Consider the following 15,376-nt stretch of genomic DNA (forward strand, 5'->3'; position numbering starts at 1 on the left):
TCATTGTAAAGAAATAATAAGAGTCCTTAAAACTATCTGAAGAGTCCTTAAAACTATCACACTGGACTGAGCACTGGAGGGCAAAAGAATATGTTAAGAGGAAACCTTTGTTTTTCTCTTTTTTGAGTCAAAGAATATTATGCTGAAGGGACTTTAATGGCCATCCAGTCCAACCTACTCATTTCCCAGACAAGAAAAGTAAAGCCCAGAGAACAGATGGGCTGCCTGCCCTAGTCAGATGGGGCTTAAAAATATGTATGTATTTTATATATATTATTTTTTTCCATGAGCTTTAGTGAAAGTGACCAGTGTCATCTGGCTTCTCAAATTCAGGATCCAGCCAAATCTATTATTCATAGCTTGAATATACCTTATACTTTCTTACCTCAATATCATTTCCCCCATTACTTAGAATGTCATACTCCACCTCTTCAACACCTCCCCCGACTTCCATCTTTTGAAATAGCTTTTATACATTGGTGATTAACTCAAATCTACCATGTCTTGGATAAACATTTATCTGCTGAAATAAAATTTCTTCTGTCTACAACAACTACGCCAATAGCACTTACATACTACCTATTGTAAACCGTGCATCTTGCTTATATTTGATCTCATTTAGTCCTCAAAATATCCGTAGGCGATTGATACTATCTTTAGTCACGTTTTACAAATGAGGAAGCTGAGGCACAGAGAGGTTAAGTAACTTTTCCAGGGTCACTCAGTGAGGAAGTGGTTCTGATGGTTTATTATAAATAAGCTACATGTTATCATTATGCTAACAAGAAAAGGAAAACTAGATTCTTTAATAGCATGTTGTTTTTCCCCCCAAACTAACAAACAAACAAACTGATTAATATATAGGGATTGAAACCTTCTAGTTAATGGAAACAGAATTCCTGAATTTTCAAACCCTCCCTTGGTCCAAGTTTGGTCAAAATATAAGGTGCAGCTACTTGAACTTTAATTTAAGAAGGTGAGCATGTAGGAAGTGTGTTGGAGACTATTCTTTCAGCACCAGGTCCAATGACTGTGTCTGAGGCCTGCCCCTCTCACCTGATGTTTGTTACACCTGTTCAGGGTCAAACTGGTTGGCAGTATAAATAGTCTTTGTACAGTACACAGAGGACAGATCTACCTCACCTACTGGGGATTTAACCTGACCCCTTGCTTTCGATACAATAGTTGGGTATGTGTGCATTTTCCTGGAGACAGGTTTCATTACATTTGCCAGACTCCTTGAGAAGTCTATAAGTATCATGTATTAAGAATGGTCATCACTATTTCAGAGGTATGTGGAGACAGAAGAGCTCCGTGAAGGCAGAAGGGGCATTTCCTCAAAGATGAGAAGAATCTGTGGCAGGGTAGAATAGTTTTTCTTGGATTTAAATACTTGTAAAACATTTATTCCTTGTGAACAGTGTGGGTTTGATGAGAGGGTGTCCCTTTACGTCAATGGCGCCGTTGTCCTTAAACTATTCTAGCAGTCAGGAATTCGAGAGCCTTATCGTCTCCACCCCAGCACGTGACAGTTGATGAACCTGAGACTTGGACAAATGGAGTGACTTACCCAAAGCCACACAGTTCAGAGCTGGGATAAATGAGAGTCCAACTCTCATTCTGTTTCATGGTTCTTCCATATTATTTCAAATAGCATCCTATTAAAATAATGACTTACAAAGAAGGGTCCACACAAAAATCCAATATCCACACATGATCTGTGGAAACAGTGCTTTGTCATCTGGCTCCAATGAATTTTATACAAGAAATTACCCCTTCTAATGCTTTCTCTGGTCCCCAGCTTTGCAACATTTTCTTTCTATAAGAAAATTACTGAATGAATGTTAACTAGACTTATTGTGGTGACCATTTTGCAAGATACACAAATACTAAATTATAATGTTATACATCTGAAACTAATATAATGTTATATGTCAAGTATACTAAAAAAAAGCTTAATTAAAAAAATAACTGAATTGTGTACTTTTCCCAGTAAAGATAAAGAAAGGAGAATTAAGCTGACCTATAGTTGGTGTTTTAATTATTTTTCTTGCCATTAAATATATTTTCTTCTTCAATTTCTTTTTCTTTTCTACCTCAAATGCCTCAGATCACCAGCACCAGGACACCAGGAGGTAGAAAATGGGATAAGGGTGAGAGTTTTACTCTCCTAGGACAGTAATGATCCCAATGTCACAGTGCATTAGAATTTATGCAGTCTATAGATCTCATTTGAACTTCAAAATACACCTATTTATATAGGAGTAAGAAATTATAATCTTCATTTTACAGATGATGAAACCAGGGTTTTCTGACAAGCAGATGATATCCCTAAGCACAATAGCAACACCTTTTGTCTAACTCTGCATTTTACCAAGCCCTTAATTTCAGTGTGGTAAATATAGGGACCAAAGTCTTTGGAAGATCCCAAATGCAGGAAGGCCACCCTTTCACATTAATTAACTGGATGTATTTATGCATATATGCTACAGAATAATTACAGAGACAGATGTATATATTCAGAGATAATTTAAGATCTAAAATAATGCTAAATACCAATTATTAGAAATTCCTTCTTTTTATTGTCATTCTTTTTGGTAAACAACTTTTCTCAGTACTCTTCTTAAACATCACTATTTTTTTTTTTTTTTTTTTTTAAGGAGGGCGCAGCTCACAGTGGTCCACATGGGGATCGAACCGGCAACCTTGGTGTTATTAGCACCACACTCTAACCAATTGAGCTAACCTGCCACCCAAACTTCCCTATTCTTAATTAAGCTGAATCAAGAAATGGGTGGCACGTTTCTTGCATTTTTGCCCCTGAGATACATTTTGAAAGAACCCCAGGGCAAATCTTGAGTGAAGAGATTAGAATTGAAGGGAAATTTATAAGGAATCAGTCTAATTTTCTACTCTGGGTAGGACTATCATTTACAATATGCCCCAGGGGAAACCAAGCAGTATCTGTTAGAATATGACCAATGACAGGGAGCTCACTACTTCCCATGGTGCTCTACCCCTCTGTTCAGCAATCTTCATCATTTTATAGTTCTCCCTTATTTTGAATACAAATCTACCTCCTAACTTTTGCCCAGACATGACTCCTAAAGTGGCACAGAGTCTCCTCTTTTGTCACATATGAATTCTGAAGACTTGATTCCTTGTTTCAAGCTTTTTGTTTTTCAGTTCCTTTGATTTGTTTTCCTCTATCTGGGGTTCAGATCTGTCATCCTTCCCTAAGAACATCATTCTCCCCTCAATCGGTTATAATTTATAGTCTCTCTTTTAAAATGTACACCTCAAAATTTACGTGCTTTTGGTAACTTTTATAAATTGTTGCTCTGAGAACTGTCCCTTGCTTTATGCAGCCAGCCCTCTTTTGCTCATTGTACTCTTTCAGTGACAGTAGGTCTGGGGTCTGAGGACCTACCTTTGCCAAAGTCTCATCATCCAGGTGATTCTTCTGAATCACATGTTGAAGTGCAAAATAAATCTTTTCCTGAAGCTTCTGGACCTTCCTTGGTTCTATCAGCCAGGCTCGGTCTGACAAAGGAAAAGAATGGGTAAGAAGGGAAGGGAGCATGGCTTTGTTTTATTTCACCTACATCTACAAGTGCTGAGCTTCAGAGCCATTTCAAATTAGTTCTAAATTTCTTCTGAAGACATGCAATTATTTATAGAAAACATAAATATTTTATAAACAATGCCATGATGACAGGAATGCACAATACAGTGACCAAGGAAATCAGAATGGAGGTAAGGATGTGATGGTTAAATAAACTCCTACATGTTTATTATTGTCTGTGACAATTTATATCTCTATTTCTGCATGTATGCTGAGATTTTCTTTCAAAGTGGAAGTTAATGATTTATGAAGAAAGAATTATAGAAGTGAACAGACCCTATTGTACAGGAATATGTTTGGTATTCAGGATCCCCTTCGCTTTTATGTGCTATGTTATCATTTATACAGCACAAACGTGAATTAATTTTAAAAATTTAATCCTGAGTCATTTTTTTCTGTATTGAATTTTTAAATGGTTGATAGGATAAGCCCTCCATCCCTTCCTCTCTTCCTCCTTTCCTTTCTTTTTTCTGACCTCCCTCTCTCTCTTCCTTCACCCCTTTCCTCCCTCCCTCCTTCCTTCCTTCCTTTCTTCCTAGAAGCTTTTTACACCATGGTGACAAAATTCAGCCCAACATCAATGCCTTAGGTCGGAGCTTCAGTGAAGAGGCACCTAGAGTCTCCAAATGCTGAACAAATACTCATGGAAAAGAACTTGGATATGATCCTTCTGAATACAGTTCAGGTCAGGAGAGAAACTCAATTCTGTAATACTAGACGGGGCAAGAACAAGTCTAGCCAACAGTTAAGCAAACCCTTACGTAAGTGAGCACAAAAGCCTTCAGTTGACAATTGTCAATCAGAATAAATTAAGTGTCCCTCCCTCTCGTTTCCCTAAACTATCTGGAGCTGAATAGACAGTGGTCATTATGGCAAGAACCTAGGGGAAGGGTGGGGTCTGGCATGAGATGGAGCCTACATAGTCTGGAAATCTATCTTCCCTCCCTTTTTAAATATGGCACTAGGCCAGGGTGACAAGGTATTTGGAGTAGCTAAAGCCTCTGATTGTAGGTCTGCTACCCGGGCTGGAAGATTCCCACTAGGTACAGTAAGACAAATTATTGTGCTTCCAAATTGAGCAGAATTTGATGGCCCCAGCACATCCTTTCTAGAAAAAGGTTCATAGTTCAGTTGATTCCTGACTCCTAAAGAACAAGGTTGCCTTCCTTCTGGGGCAGTTATCTTTAAGGATTGTTTAGGTTTGCTATATCACGTGTTAAATATTTGCTGCTAGGAATTTACTGATTCACTACAAACATACCTAAAGAGGACAATGAATTTTGTAACACTTCCTTTGAGCAAGCAGGAAACAGAGTGAAATCATATCCCTCATCATAGACCCACAGGCTTAGAACTAGCATGCTATTGAACTATACTCAATGGGAACAATTAAATGTAGTGAGAAAATAGTAGGAGGAAAATTATTTGGCATTTGGTTGCTGCCAGAAGTAAATATTTCTTGCCACTTCTTCCATTATATTTGTGCTTCCAGGCATGGGAAACTTTTTAGGGTTAAAAAACAAAAAAATAATGGTACAGCTTGGTATTTAGACAGAGCCACAAAATAAACTGTTAGCAATAACACTCCAAATGATAACAAATTTCCATTTTTGATAAAGTATGTAGTAAAAAAAACAGAAGCCAATGGAAAAATATCTTCATAAGATTTAAGAATAAATAAAGCCTAATGGATAAAAAGTGTAGAAGCTGGTATTATTGGTAGATATAGAATGACATGTCAAAGTGTACCATCATAGGTACGACTGATTTCTTCCAACTCACTGACAAATATGTTAGGGTATAAGAAAAGAGATCTAGTCTCTAGAGATAAATGGGTAATAGAAGGAATGAGTCTCTTGACAGTAAAAATTAGCAGGAGTGTGTCTCTCTTTCAGTGGAGAACTGTCAACAACACTGCTATCCCTTGACCTAAAATCTAACTGAACAGACAGCTGAGTGAGTGACTCTGAATTCTCATTGTGGTTGAAGAAGGAACAATGTATTTATTAGAATTCTGTACATTTTCAAGCTGCCATATATTTAAAAAAAGAATTTCAATTGCTATTGTTCTGTTTGATCTATAAATGTCAATGCATTACCTTCTTTGAATGCATTTTAAAATTAGACGAGGTCTTTATTATTATGAAGCCCAGCTTTCTAACTTTATAGATGAGGAAACTGAGGCTCTGAGGGGTCAAGTGTTTAAGGTCACACAGGTAAACGGTGACAGACCCTGTACTGGAATACTACTGCCACGCTAGAGTTTTCCAGCATTTGCACGAAGTGAGTACACTGACATTAATTTGGGTGGAAAAGCCAATGAAAGAGCTATTTAAACAGGAGAAAGATCCTATGCTGGATCTTTCATTCAAGTGTATTTCTACTAAGTCTCACCTTACTGGATATTTGTACTTTAGTTTTATTTTTTCATAAACTTATTAGATTTATCTTTTTAACTCTTATTGATAAGACATTATTTACAAAGCCTCGAAGGTATTTTCACTTAAAAAATATGAAGTATAATGTTTAAAAAATTAAATAAAATGTTCAATTGCAGTTGACATACAATATCCTAAGTGTTTTATTTTTAAAATAAAAATAAAACACAGTTTTAACTCAGGCCATGATCAGTTTTCATTTACCTATTAAGGAATAATTTTGCTTATCCAAATCTAGAGTGACCCTTACCACATGCTCTACTCTAGTTGTGGGAACAACATTGGTCATTTAAATTAACTTGAGGCTACTACTTTCCTTTGAATTGTCCCAAAACATCATAAGTATGCTAAAGAAAATATACTTCTTTTAAATTTTCTCTTGAGCACCTTGGCTAAGGTAGGTACAATCCATGTGAAGGATAGTAAAACAGGTTAAAAAACAAACACACAAACAAACAAAAAAACCAGGTAAAGACCTCAGACTTCCCTACCTGGAGATATCAGAACAGCAGATGAGAACAAAGCAATCTCCTCCTCAGTCAGCTGCAAGGAACACAAATTCTTTGCAAAGTCAAATGCTTCATTCACTAGGTCATCAGAACCTATAAAAGAAGGCAAATTAAGTGAAAATACTTGAACAGAATGGGCAATAGTAAGAAAAGTCCCATAATCGCAAAGTTATTTAAAGTTTTGCATACTAGGCACATAGACAAAATATTTCCAAGTTTCTATCCATAAAAAGTGATTTAGTAGTAATTATAGAATAAGGAAAGCAGGCAACATCCTGACCAGGTAATGAAAGTTAACATTACCAGTGAGGGGCAGATGGAAATGGTGTGTGCCCATCGTAATATCCAACTGGAAATACATAACCCGAATCTAATTGTATAAGTTTGAAATTAGTTCCAATTAAAAAGATTAAATAAGTGATTTGGGGATCCTTTTGTATAAAGATAGCATTCATGGAAAACCTAAAACATTAGATACAAGGGGCAAAAGGCTATCAGTCTTTGTGGCACTTAAACCTGGCAATGTAGGGTGTCCAGGGGCCTCAAATTGAGATGTTAAAAACTTATAGAACAGAGATGAGGTATCTTTCAATTTGGTAACTTCCCTGGAAATTTGATTGAGGAGCAAGCATTCATTTATTTTTACCTTCTAAATGAATGATTTGTAGGTCAGTTGCTTAGCCACTGGGAATTTTGGCAAAATAATGCTTCATCCCTACACTGATCCTTGGTAAATGTTTATTTTATGAAGCTGGAAATATACCCAAGTTACTTGCCAAGGTTTATCCTTCTTTCTTGAAAATCTAGCCTTGGAGATGACAGGAATGTATATCAACTGCAGAAGGGAAACACTGCCAGCCCCGATGGACTTGCTGTTGGCTACCATATCAACTAACAGCACAAGAGGTGAAAGGCCAGTGGCCTTCTTTGATGTCCATGGGCAGGATATGGAACAAATGGCATTGTCAATCGTTAAAACCTTTCCTGGCATCACCCCATCTTTGCTGACGTTCTTTTCTTCCATGCCATGCGCTGATGACTAGATGTAAACGATACACAACACTTCCAGAGAATGACTCCGTCCATGCTCTCCCACAAGAATGGTCTGGGGGATCATTTTGGGCAGGTCTATATCCACTCTATCTGTGCTCCCAGAACTTCATGAATTAACAGTGAGAAAGTCACTTCTCGGAGTGAGAAGCAAGTGAGGGAGCTTCCTCTTTTAAGCATCTTAACTAATGATTATGAATTTACATTAAAAATGTAAGAAGTCACCCCATGGCCCACCTGTGAGCTACACAATATACTTTGTGAAGTAGTTAGCTAGAAGGTAAAAGAGAAGCTGACCCTATAAAAAATGATCTATAATGTATCCCAGATCTTTTAGAAATAGTCTTCATTGATTTCCAAATGAAGCATGGCCAGTCTCAACAGGTCCAGGGTCCTCTGCTTCCTTTCATATTTGGATGCACAAGTATAAGATCTGTTAGATGAAATATTGGAGGCTTGAATAGTGAGATACTAATTCACACTAAAGAACCAAGGAATTTCATTTACCAATTTCAATCTGAGTGGAGAAACTAATGGTAGCTAATAAAGTTGTTTCATCATCAAACGTAAACTTACCTAGGGCTTTGAACATTTGCATTCCTCCATATTTTCCTTCAAACAGAACAGTGTTGTTTAATGGATTGAAGGCACGGCACATTCTCACTAAAACCACTTCTAAGCAACCTATGAGTAAAAGAAAAAAAACAAAGCGATGTATAATATATGCAGTAGTAAACAGGTTATATCTCCGTGACCTAGAAAATTCCCTGGCACATAGTAGGTGCTTAATAAATATTTACTGCATGAATTAGTTTACTACCTTTGTTTTTCCCTCTGGACATTTATTGACATCCTGACTACCTTTGTTTTTCCCTCTGGACACTTATTGCTACACAATTTCGCCACATTTTGGAGAAATGGGCTTTTATCCTATAGAGTTTTGGAAAGTGACAGCGTGACTCAGAAGCCACATATTTGCATGGAGGCATCATACAGGTAATTTGACTACACTTGTGGTGTACCCAAAGGTACCCATGGTGCCTTTCTTATGCTACCACTTTATATTTATGCCTATGTTTTACTTCTTTTGTTCTGCTGATTTCTCTTTGGTTTCCCTCATATGGCACCTAGAATAAGGGCTATAGAAGGGGATTTGCAAATATTAATTGAAGTAATGCTTTTCTGTCAAAAACTATAAATGCCATATATTGAGTATCTACAATGTGGAAGTCACTTTTCTTGGCCCCTTATTATTTTATTTGCTCCTTGCAATACCATTTGATAGGTCAAGAAGTTTCAAAAACATTAAAACATGCACACAGGCACATATAGACACACACATACAGAAATCCTTCAAGATTCCTTCCCAAATGAAAAATACCTGTTTTAGAAATAAAGCTCTCTTGGCACTTAGGTAAAGGACTAAAGATAAAATACACTTTAAAGGTGGCTAAAATGGAGGGCAGCCCCTTTTTGGGGGCTGGATGCGTTAAGTACCCTGCCTTTTATACTAGAGTCAACACATTTTTACAGCAGAGATGTTGAAGATTATATGGTCCAATGGTTCCCAAATGTCAGCCCATGGACTAGTTATACATGAGACTTAATTCAAAATACAATGAACTGGGTTCCCTTCTGGGAGATTCAGATTCCATGGGCCTCAAATGATGCCTATGACTCAGAACAGTCAGTAAGCTTCTCTGATGCTGCTGACGCAATTCCAAATTTGGAATTCATTATTTCTAGTCCATCTCTTTATTTTACAAATGAGGAAACTTTCATCTAGAGAGGTTAGCTCAAGGCCACATAGCAAGTGTGGCAGATTTTATTTTTCAGAGAAAGTCACAAAAATATCTTCTATCCCACATGCTTTTCTAGAAACTACCACTCCCCCACCAACCAAGAAGTAGAGTCATGTCTCCTACCCTTGAACCCAGGTGGGACTTTGTGACAGCCTCCAGCAATAGAGTGTGGTGGCAGTAACAATATGTAACTCTGAAGTCAGAAAAATGCTATGCATTTCAGCCTTGTTCTCTTGAAATGCCAGCTTTTGAAACCTAGCACCTATGCTATGAGAAAGTGCAAGCAGTCTGTGGAGAGGCTCATATGGAGAGGAACCGAGGCCTCCAACCCAGAGCCTTGGCTGAACCCTGGGCTGTCAACCAGCACAAACCGCCAGCCAGGTGAGTCAACTTGACAACGGATCTTCCTGCCCTCAGTCAAGTTGCCTCGGTGAACACCACATGGGGCAGAGACAAGCCATCCCTGCTGAGCCCTGCTCAAATTGCAGGTTATTTTTACCCAGCAGTAGATAACTGACACATCAAGTTAATGTTTGAGTCAAGATTTGCATCCACTTGTATCATTTGGTGAAGCAGCAGTAACTTAGAATAACTTAGACTTCTATGTGGCCCAAGTTCAAATGCAAGCTTTGCTGTATATTGGCTTTATGATATTGAATACAGCCCTTTACTTCTCCTTTATAAAATGAAAATAATATTGATCTCACAAGATTAAATGAGATGTTATAGGTAAACATAAATAATATATGTACGTTATTATGTATGTAAGGGTATGTTGTTACTATTACTATGGCCCAGGACCCTGAAGGTTAACACACACACCATGGTGGATTGCTTCTTACCTTCTATTTTGAAACGGGGCCAAGAAAGACAAATAAGGTTTTTTTTGTTTGTTTGTTTGTTTGTTTGTTTTTCTGTTTGAGTATTGGATCTGCTAAGTCAATCATGTGCCGAGTTTCTTGAACTACTTCCTAAGTGGTTGTGTGTGTGTTAGAGAGTGTGTGAGAAAAGGGGGAGGGAAAGATGAGAGCGCAGTGGAGTTTCTCCCAGTGTATTCTGGCTGCAGGCTATACTCATTAAAATGATTGGAAATGACCACAGAGGCAGAGCTCAGCTAGTCTGGATTTTTTTCCCCACAACAGAAGGCAAATAGTACATTTTAGAGCCAGCTCAGCAATTCAGCCACCTTGACACGCTAATTACTTGCACTGCCTGTCAAGCTGGGTATCTCAACCTTCACAATTAATAGTTCGACTTTCAATAAGCAAAATTGTATTTGACTTCAAAGGGGAACTGAATGAGTATCAGGGCATTTTTATTACTGAGAGTTTCCTCTGGGAGTTGGCTGACAGCGTGGGTGGTAAAAAGGAGCTACATATTGGAAGGAGGATGTCTAGAGTTAACACTGAGCTAAGGGTCGACCGCATCCTGGTCTAAAATAGGCCCACTCCCTGAATCTTCTCCTTGCTTACCTGACTTCAGAAGTAGAATCTGATCATTTTGACAGAGCTCCATGAAGCCTGTTATCCGCTTTGCAAACTCTACCACGTATTGGATGGCGTGAGTGATCTGGATGGCACATTGCTGCCATAGTGCTTCCCTGGACTTCAAGAGAGAAAAGATAGAATGTATGGGGAGCAAAGTACAACTTGGAGAGTCAATGCAATACTCAGGGTTGCGCGCTTACCTAGCACTTGGGCCCAAGGTGGGAATTTACCCAATTCCTTTAAAAGTGGTAGACAATATTTTCTAAGATAGTGTTTTGACCTGTTTGAATCTTGATACACTATGATTATCAACATACTCAGGCTAAAATAATGGAAACATTGCAATAGCATGTAAAGATAGTTATTTATAGTTTCTTTACTCTTTTCTCTTCCTTTTCCTCCTTTGCCTCGGCTAAATAAACTCAAGCTCTTAGTCTATTTAGTAAAAATAAATTCTTGCACTGAGGAATAGAGATTTCATTCACAGGCTTTTATAAGGTTATTTTCACGGGTACCTGATGGACACTAAACTTGTAATATTTTTATTCTGTGTTCTTTTTGCAGAACTTACAAAGTTTGTTTTTCAGTATAAAATGAATTTCAAGGGAAAAGATATCAAATCAAACCTCTCTTTTAAGTAATACAGACTTCCAGAAATGTATTTTGATCTTTGGGTTGTTTATTTTGGAATGAGAAATATAAATCAAAGTGTGTTAATTCTGGTTTTTATTGACCATAACAATATCTATGCTTTCTTCTCCTTATTTATATAAAAGTGGTAAGATTTAATTGTTTCAGTGGAGAAAATCAGTATGCTGTAATCATGTATTTAGATACAAACACATTTATACATTTTATTAAAATTTCATTTATTGGTAAATTTTGTAATTGAGGATCTCAATCCCAAACTAAAACAAAGTGAATATAGAACAACAACAAATTTCTTCTCTTAAAAACTTCTCTAATGGACACAAAAAGTAATCAAAATAATAACAATAATAATGTGGGGTGAGTTGGTCTTTTTAAACATGTGGGCAAGAAAAAACATTTAGAAGGCTTTGTCACATAGATCTGCAGTGTAAGTTTGAGACTGTGATTTCTCAACTGCTCCTGCTCCTTACCTGGCTCCAAGAAGCCACCATGAGATGTTCTAAAATCATTTGGTGTATGCTTAGTCTCTCCCGTCACTCAAGCAGGGCAGTGGTTTTCAACTGGGGTAGTTTTGGCACTTGGGAAACATTTGGCAGTATCTGGAGACATTTTGATTTTCATTGTGTGTGACGGGAGTGCTACTGGCATTTAGTGGGTGGAGACCAGGGATGCTGCTAAACATCGTACAGTGCACAGGACAGTCCCTACGGCAAAGAATTGTCCAGCTGAAAATGTCAATACTGCTGAGGTTGAGAAAGCCAGAAATAGAGAAGCCACAGTTTCTCTAATACTTTCCCATAGTTACTTTTCCAGAGTACCTTGCTTTGATACGCTTTAATTTCTTCATAGGTGTGCGTCTGCCACGCCAGCTGGTGTAGCTCCTCCATGGTGTATTGACATGTCTCCAAGTGGGACTTAATGATGTTCTGTGCAATTCGATCTGTGAGAAAGAATATGAATTTGAGGGTTTGTCAATGAAATCCCACTCTGCTCAAAGAAAATTGCTCTTAACGTGTTTACTATTGGAATGTCTTTTGGAGATACTCCAATTGTATTAGAGTGTTTTTAACACTACTATCTATTTTTAAATCTCCAGACAAACTCTTTATGGCCTGTTTCCAATTTTGAGTCTTTTAATAAAAATTCACTGCCTTTTCCTTTTCTTTTTGATCACAAACCTGTGTTTTACAAGTTGGAAAGTGTAAAATTCCTACAATTCCACTAACAGTCTTGACATTTACACTCTAATACTTTAAAATGTTTGAAAATCATTAGACCCCATTGTTTATCTCAGAAAGAATTAAAATATAAATATATTTGCTTATATTATTTTTTAAAGGGAGAATTAAGCAATAATCTAAAAAATAGTTTTCTATAGAAAAAGGAGAATACAGTAGAGGGACAGGGATAGAAGCTAGACTTCTCTGATGATATTTTTGTAGATTTGACTTTGGAACCATGTAGATATCTTACATAATTAATAAGGGGGTGGGGGGTACAGATAAAATAATATTGACTCACGAGTTGATAATTATTGAAGTTGGGCCATTATATTCTCTTTTCTAATTTTTTTATATGATGAAATTTTTAAAAGAGAGCTACAAAAAGAGAAAATGATTATATCCATGAAAAAGTAGTAACAAGCACAATCTGTCTTTTGGGGCCATTTATCCAAAATGAGTTGTATTTGGTATCTTAAATACCAATGGTTTGGGGTTTGGACGTATGAAATTTGAGTGATAAAACCAGACACAGGAGCTCTCCTTAAAAACCTGCTGTAAATCACCTGAAGTTGGACAGAATTGGCAAGCAGTCCCCTAATAATTCCATCTGCTATTGGAACACATGAAGAAGGTGACATCTTGGAAAACCAAAGTGCATAGGAATTCTATATGTGGGGTATGACCAAATTTTTGGTCTGATAACTGTTCTTGGCTCATACAGAAATTGAATTTTTCTTGTGTTTCAGGTTGTGCCATTTCAAATTTGTTTTCCTTTATGACACTTTTTTTTCTACATAGCCATATTTCATTTCTCCAAGATAATTTTCAAAGCAGTACTTAGGTAACTTCTTTTTACCTTGCTAAGCTTCTGGTATATATGGTATGAAATAAACTGAATTTTAGTGATGTAGAGAATGAAAAAAAACATAAGCTTATTAAGCTTCTAATGTACTTTCCAAATTAAAAAAATGTCATATAGTCTATTGCCTAGCACATTATAAGCATTAAATAAATTATCATTATTAGGACATTCTATATTGTTTGTCATCAGGGAAGCAATGTGATGACTCCAATGGAAATAAAACAGAGATTTAGTTTTGGGATCAGTACTAGTGAAAGAAGATATTTCACTATTTATTAGAATTTTTCAATCAGAACTATAAAGTGATTGATGTAGAAGTTGCTACGAATGTTAACTTATGATTATAGTTATGTTCTATTGGATTCAGCATTGAGCATATCTAGACTTATTGTTTATCATCTTATAAAATCCTTTCTTTAAAAAATCCTGTATTCATAATTTTATTGACTATCCTCTTATGTTACAAAAAAAGGGTAGGAATTACTTTATAAGTCATATTAAAATAGATTGCTATGCCATGGTTTATCATTTATCAATTTTACTTGAGCAGTCTAATTACTTAGAATGTAGAGCAGACATATCTATTCCTCATAGGTATATAATGAAAACATAGATTTTTATAGCTCATCATTTTAATCTTCTTGATATAGTTTGTTTTCATCTTCAAAGATATGCTGATTTGTCAGTAATTTACTGGCTTCAAGGTTTATAAGCAAAACTACAGTTGCTGCTCAAAATTGTGTTATGAAAAACTCTATCTGTAACTTTATGACATTTCCTGGGAACTGTTGGCCAAAGTTTTAGAATTCTCTGGCCTTCTGCCACCAATGCTTAGGGCTTTATGGGGTATGAGGAGGAGTGGGCATAACAAACAGGTGGGCAGGTTAAGCAAAACTGGAAGTGAAATCCACATGCATGCTTTAGGACTCAACTCACATGTCCATTCCTGGTGAAGGTTTCCCTGTTTCCCTGTGTCCTCACGTAGAAGGGCCAGCTGCTATTACACTTTGATTCTACCTCCAAGTAAGCCCTCACATTGTGGTTATTTGTATGGATTCTGTTTGTTCCATACCCTTCAAGATTGTGAGCTCTTCAACAACTGGACTGCAGAGCTCAGCACAGTGCCTCATATATTCATTCAACAAATATTTGTGAGAAGCTATTATATACCAGGTTAAGATACAGATTTTAAAAAAGACTTTTCAGGATCTAAAATCATACCATATCATATCATATATCATATCATATGATGCAATAAATTCCCTGAGTTATTGGGGGAGCCCAAAGAAGAAAGTGTCTAACTCAATCTAGGGGAAGCAGAAAAATAACCATGGAGAAGATGTCTGCTGACCTGGGTCTAAGCAGGAGTTTGTCATATGGGGAAGACAAAGATGAACCTCAGGTAGAGGGAATGACATTACAAAGGCACAGATAGAAAAAATTAGCTATAGGCTTGATAATTTCTGACATATTTTGTTATTACAGCGCTTACCTTTTACAACCATTTCTCTTTTACTGAGAAGGAAAATGAGATTCAGAAAGAGTGAGTGACTCTAGACCCATTTTTATAGAGCTAGCAAATGGTGTTTTGAAATTAAGTCTGTCTTTTCCGGAAAGAAGTCTGTAGTATTTGAAACATAGAGGGCATGGAAGAGATGAGGAGATATACGACTGGGGATGGAAATGGTGTCTAGAGGCTTAATAGCTGAGTGAGGAATTTGGCTTTTAT

The 15,376-nt window shown here is 36.9% G+C and overlaps 1 protein-coding gene across 1 annotated transcript in view; it reads right to left on the reverse strand.

The window, feature by feature from the left end:
• The window catches only part of RORB (RAR related orphan receptor B), a 183,323-nt gene that overhangs the window by 9,265 nt on the left and 158,682 nt on the right, over positions 1–15,376 (reverse strand). Inside the window, exons 5-9 of the mRNA XM_019736709.3 lie at positions 12,381–12,502; positions 10,897–11,029; positions 8,199–8,306; positions 6,555–6,665; positions 3,431–3,543 (exon numbers count right to left, since the gene is read on the reverse strand). Coding sequence (XP_019592268.1) covers positions 3,431–3,543; positions 6,555–6,665; positions 8,199–8,306; positions 10,897–11,029; positions 12,381–12,502 — 587 coding nt within the window. The remainder of the gene's footprint in view (positions 1–3,430; positions 3,544–6,554; positions 6,666–8,198; positions 8,307–10,896; positions 11,030–12,380; positions 12,503–15,376) is intronic.

The sequence above is a fragment of the Rhinolophus sinicus genome, chromosome 16 (genome assembly GCF_057876585.1).
Source record: "Rhinolophus sinicus isolate RSI-liver-muscle chromosome 16, RSI-T2T, whole genome shotgun sequence".
In the NCBI taxonomy this organism is placed as follows: Eukaryota; Metazoa; Chordata; class Mammalia; order Chiroptera; family Rhinolophidae; genus Rhinolophus; species Rhinolophus sinicus.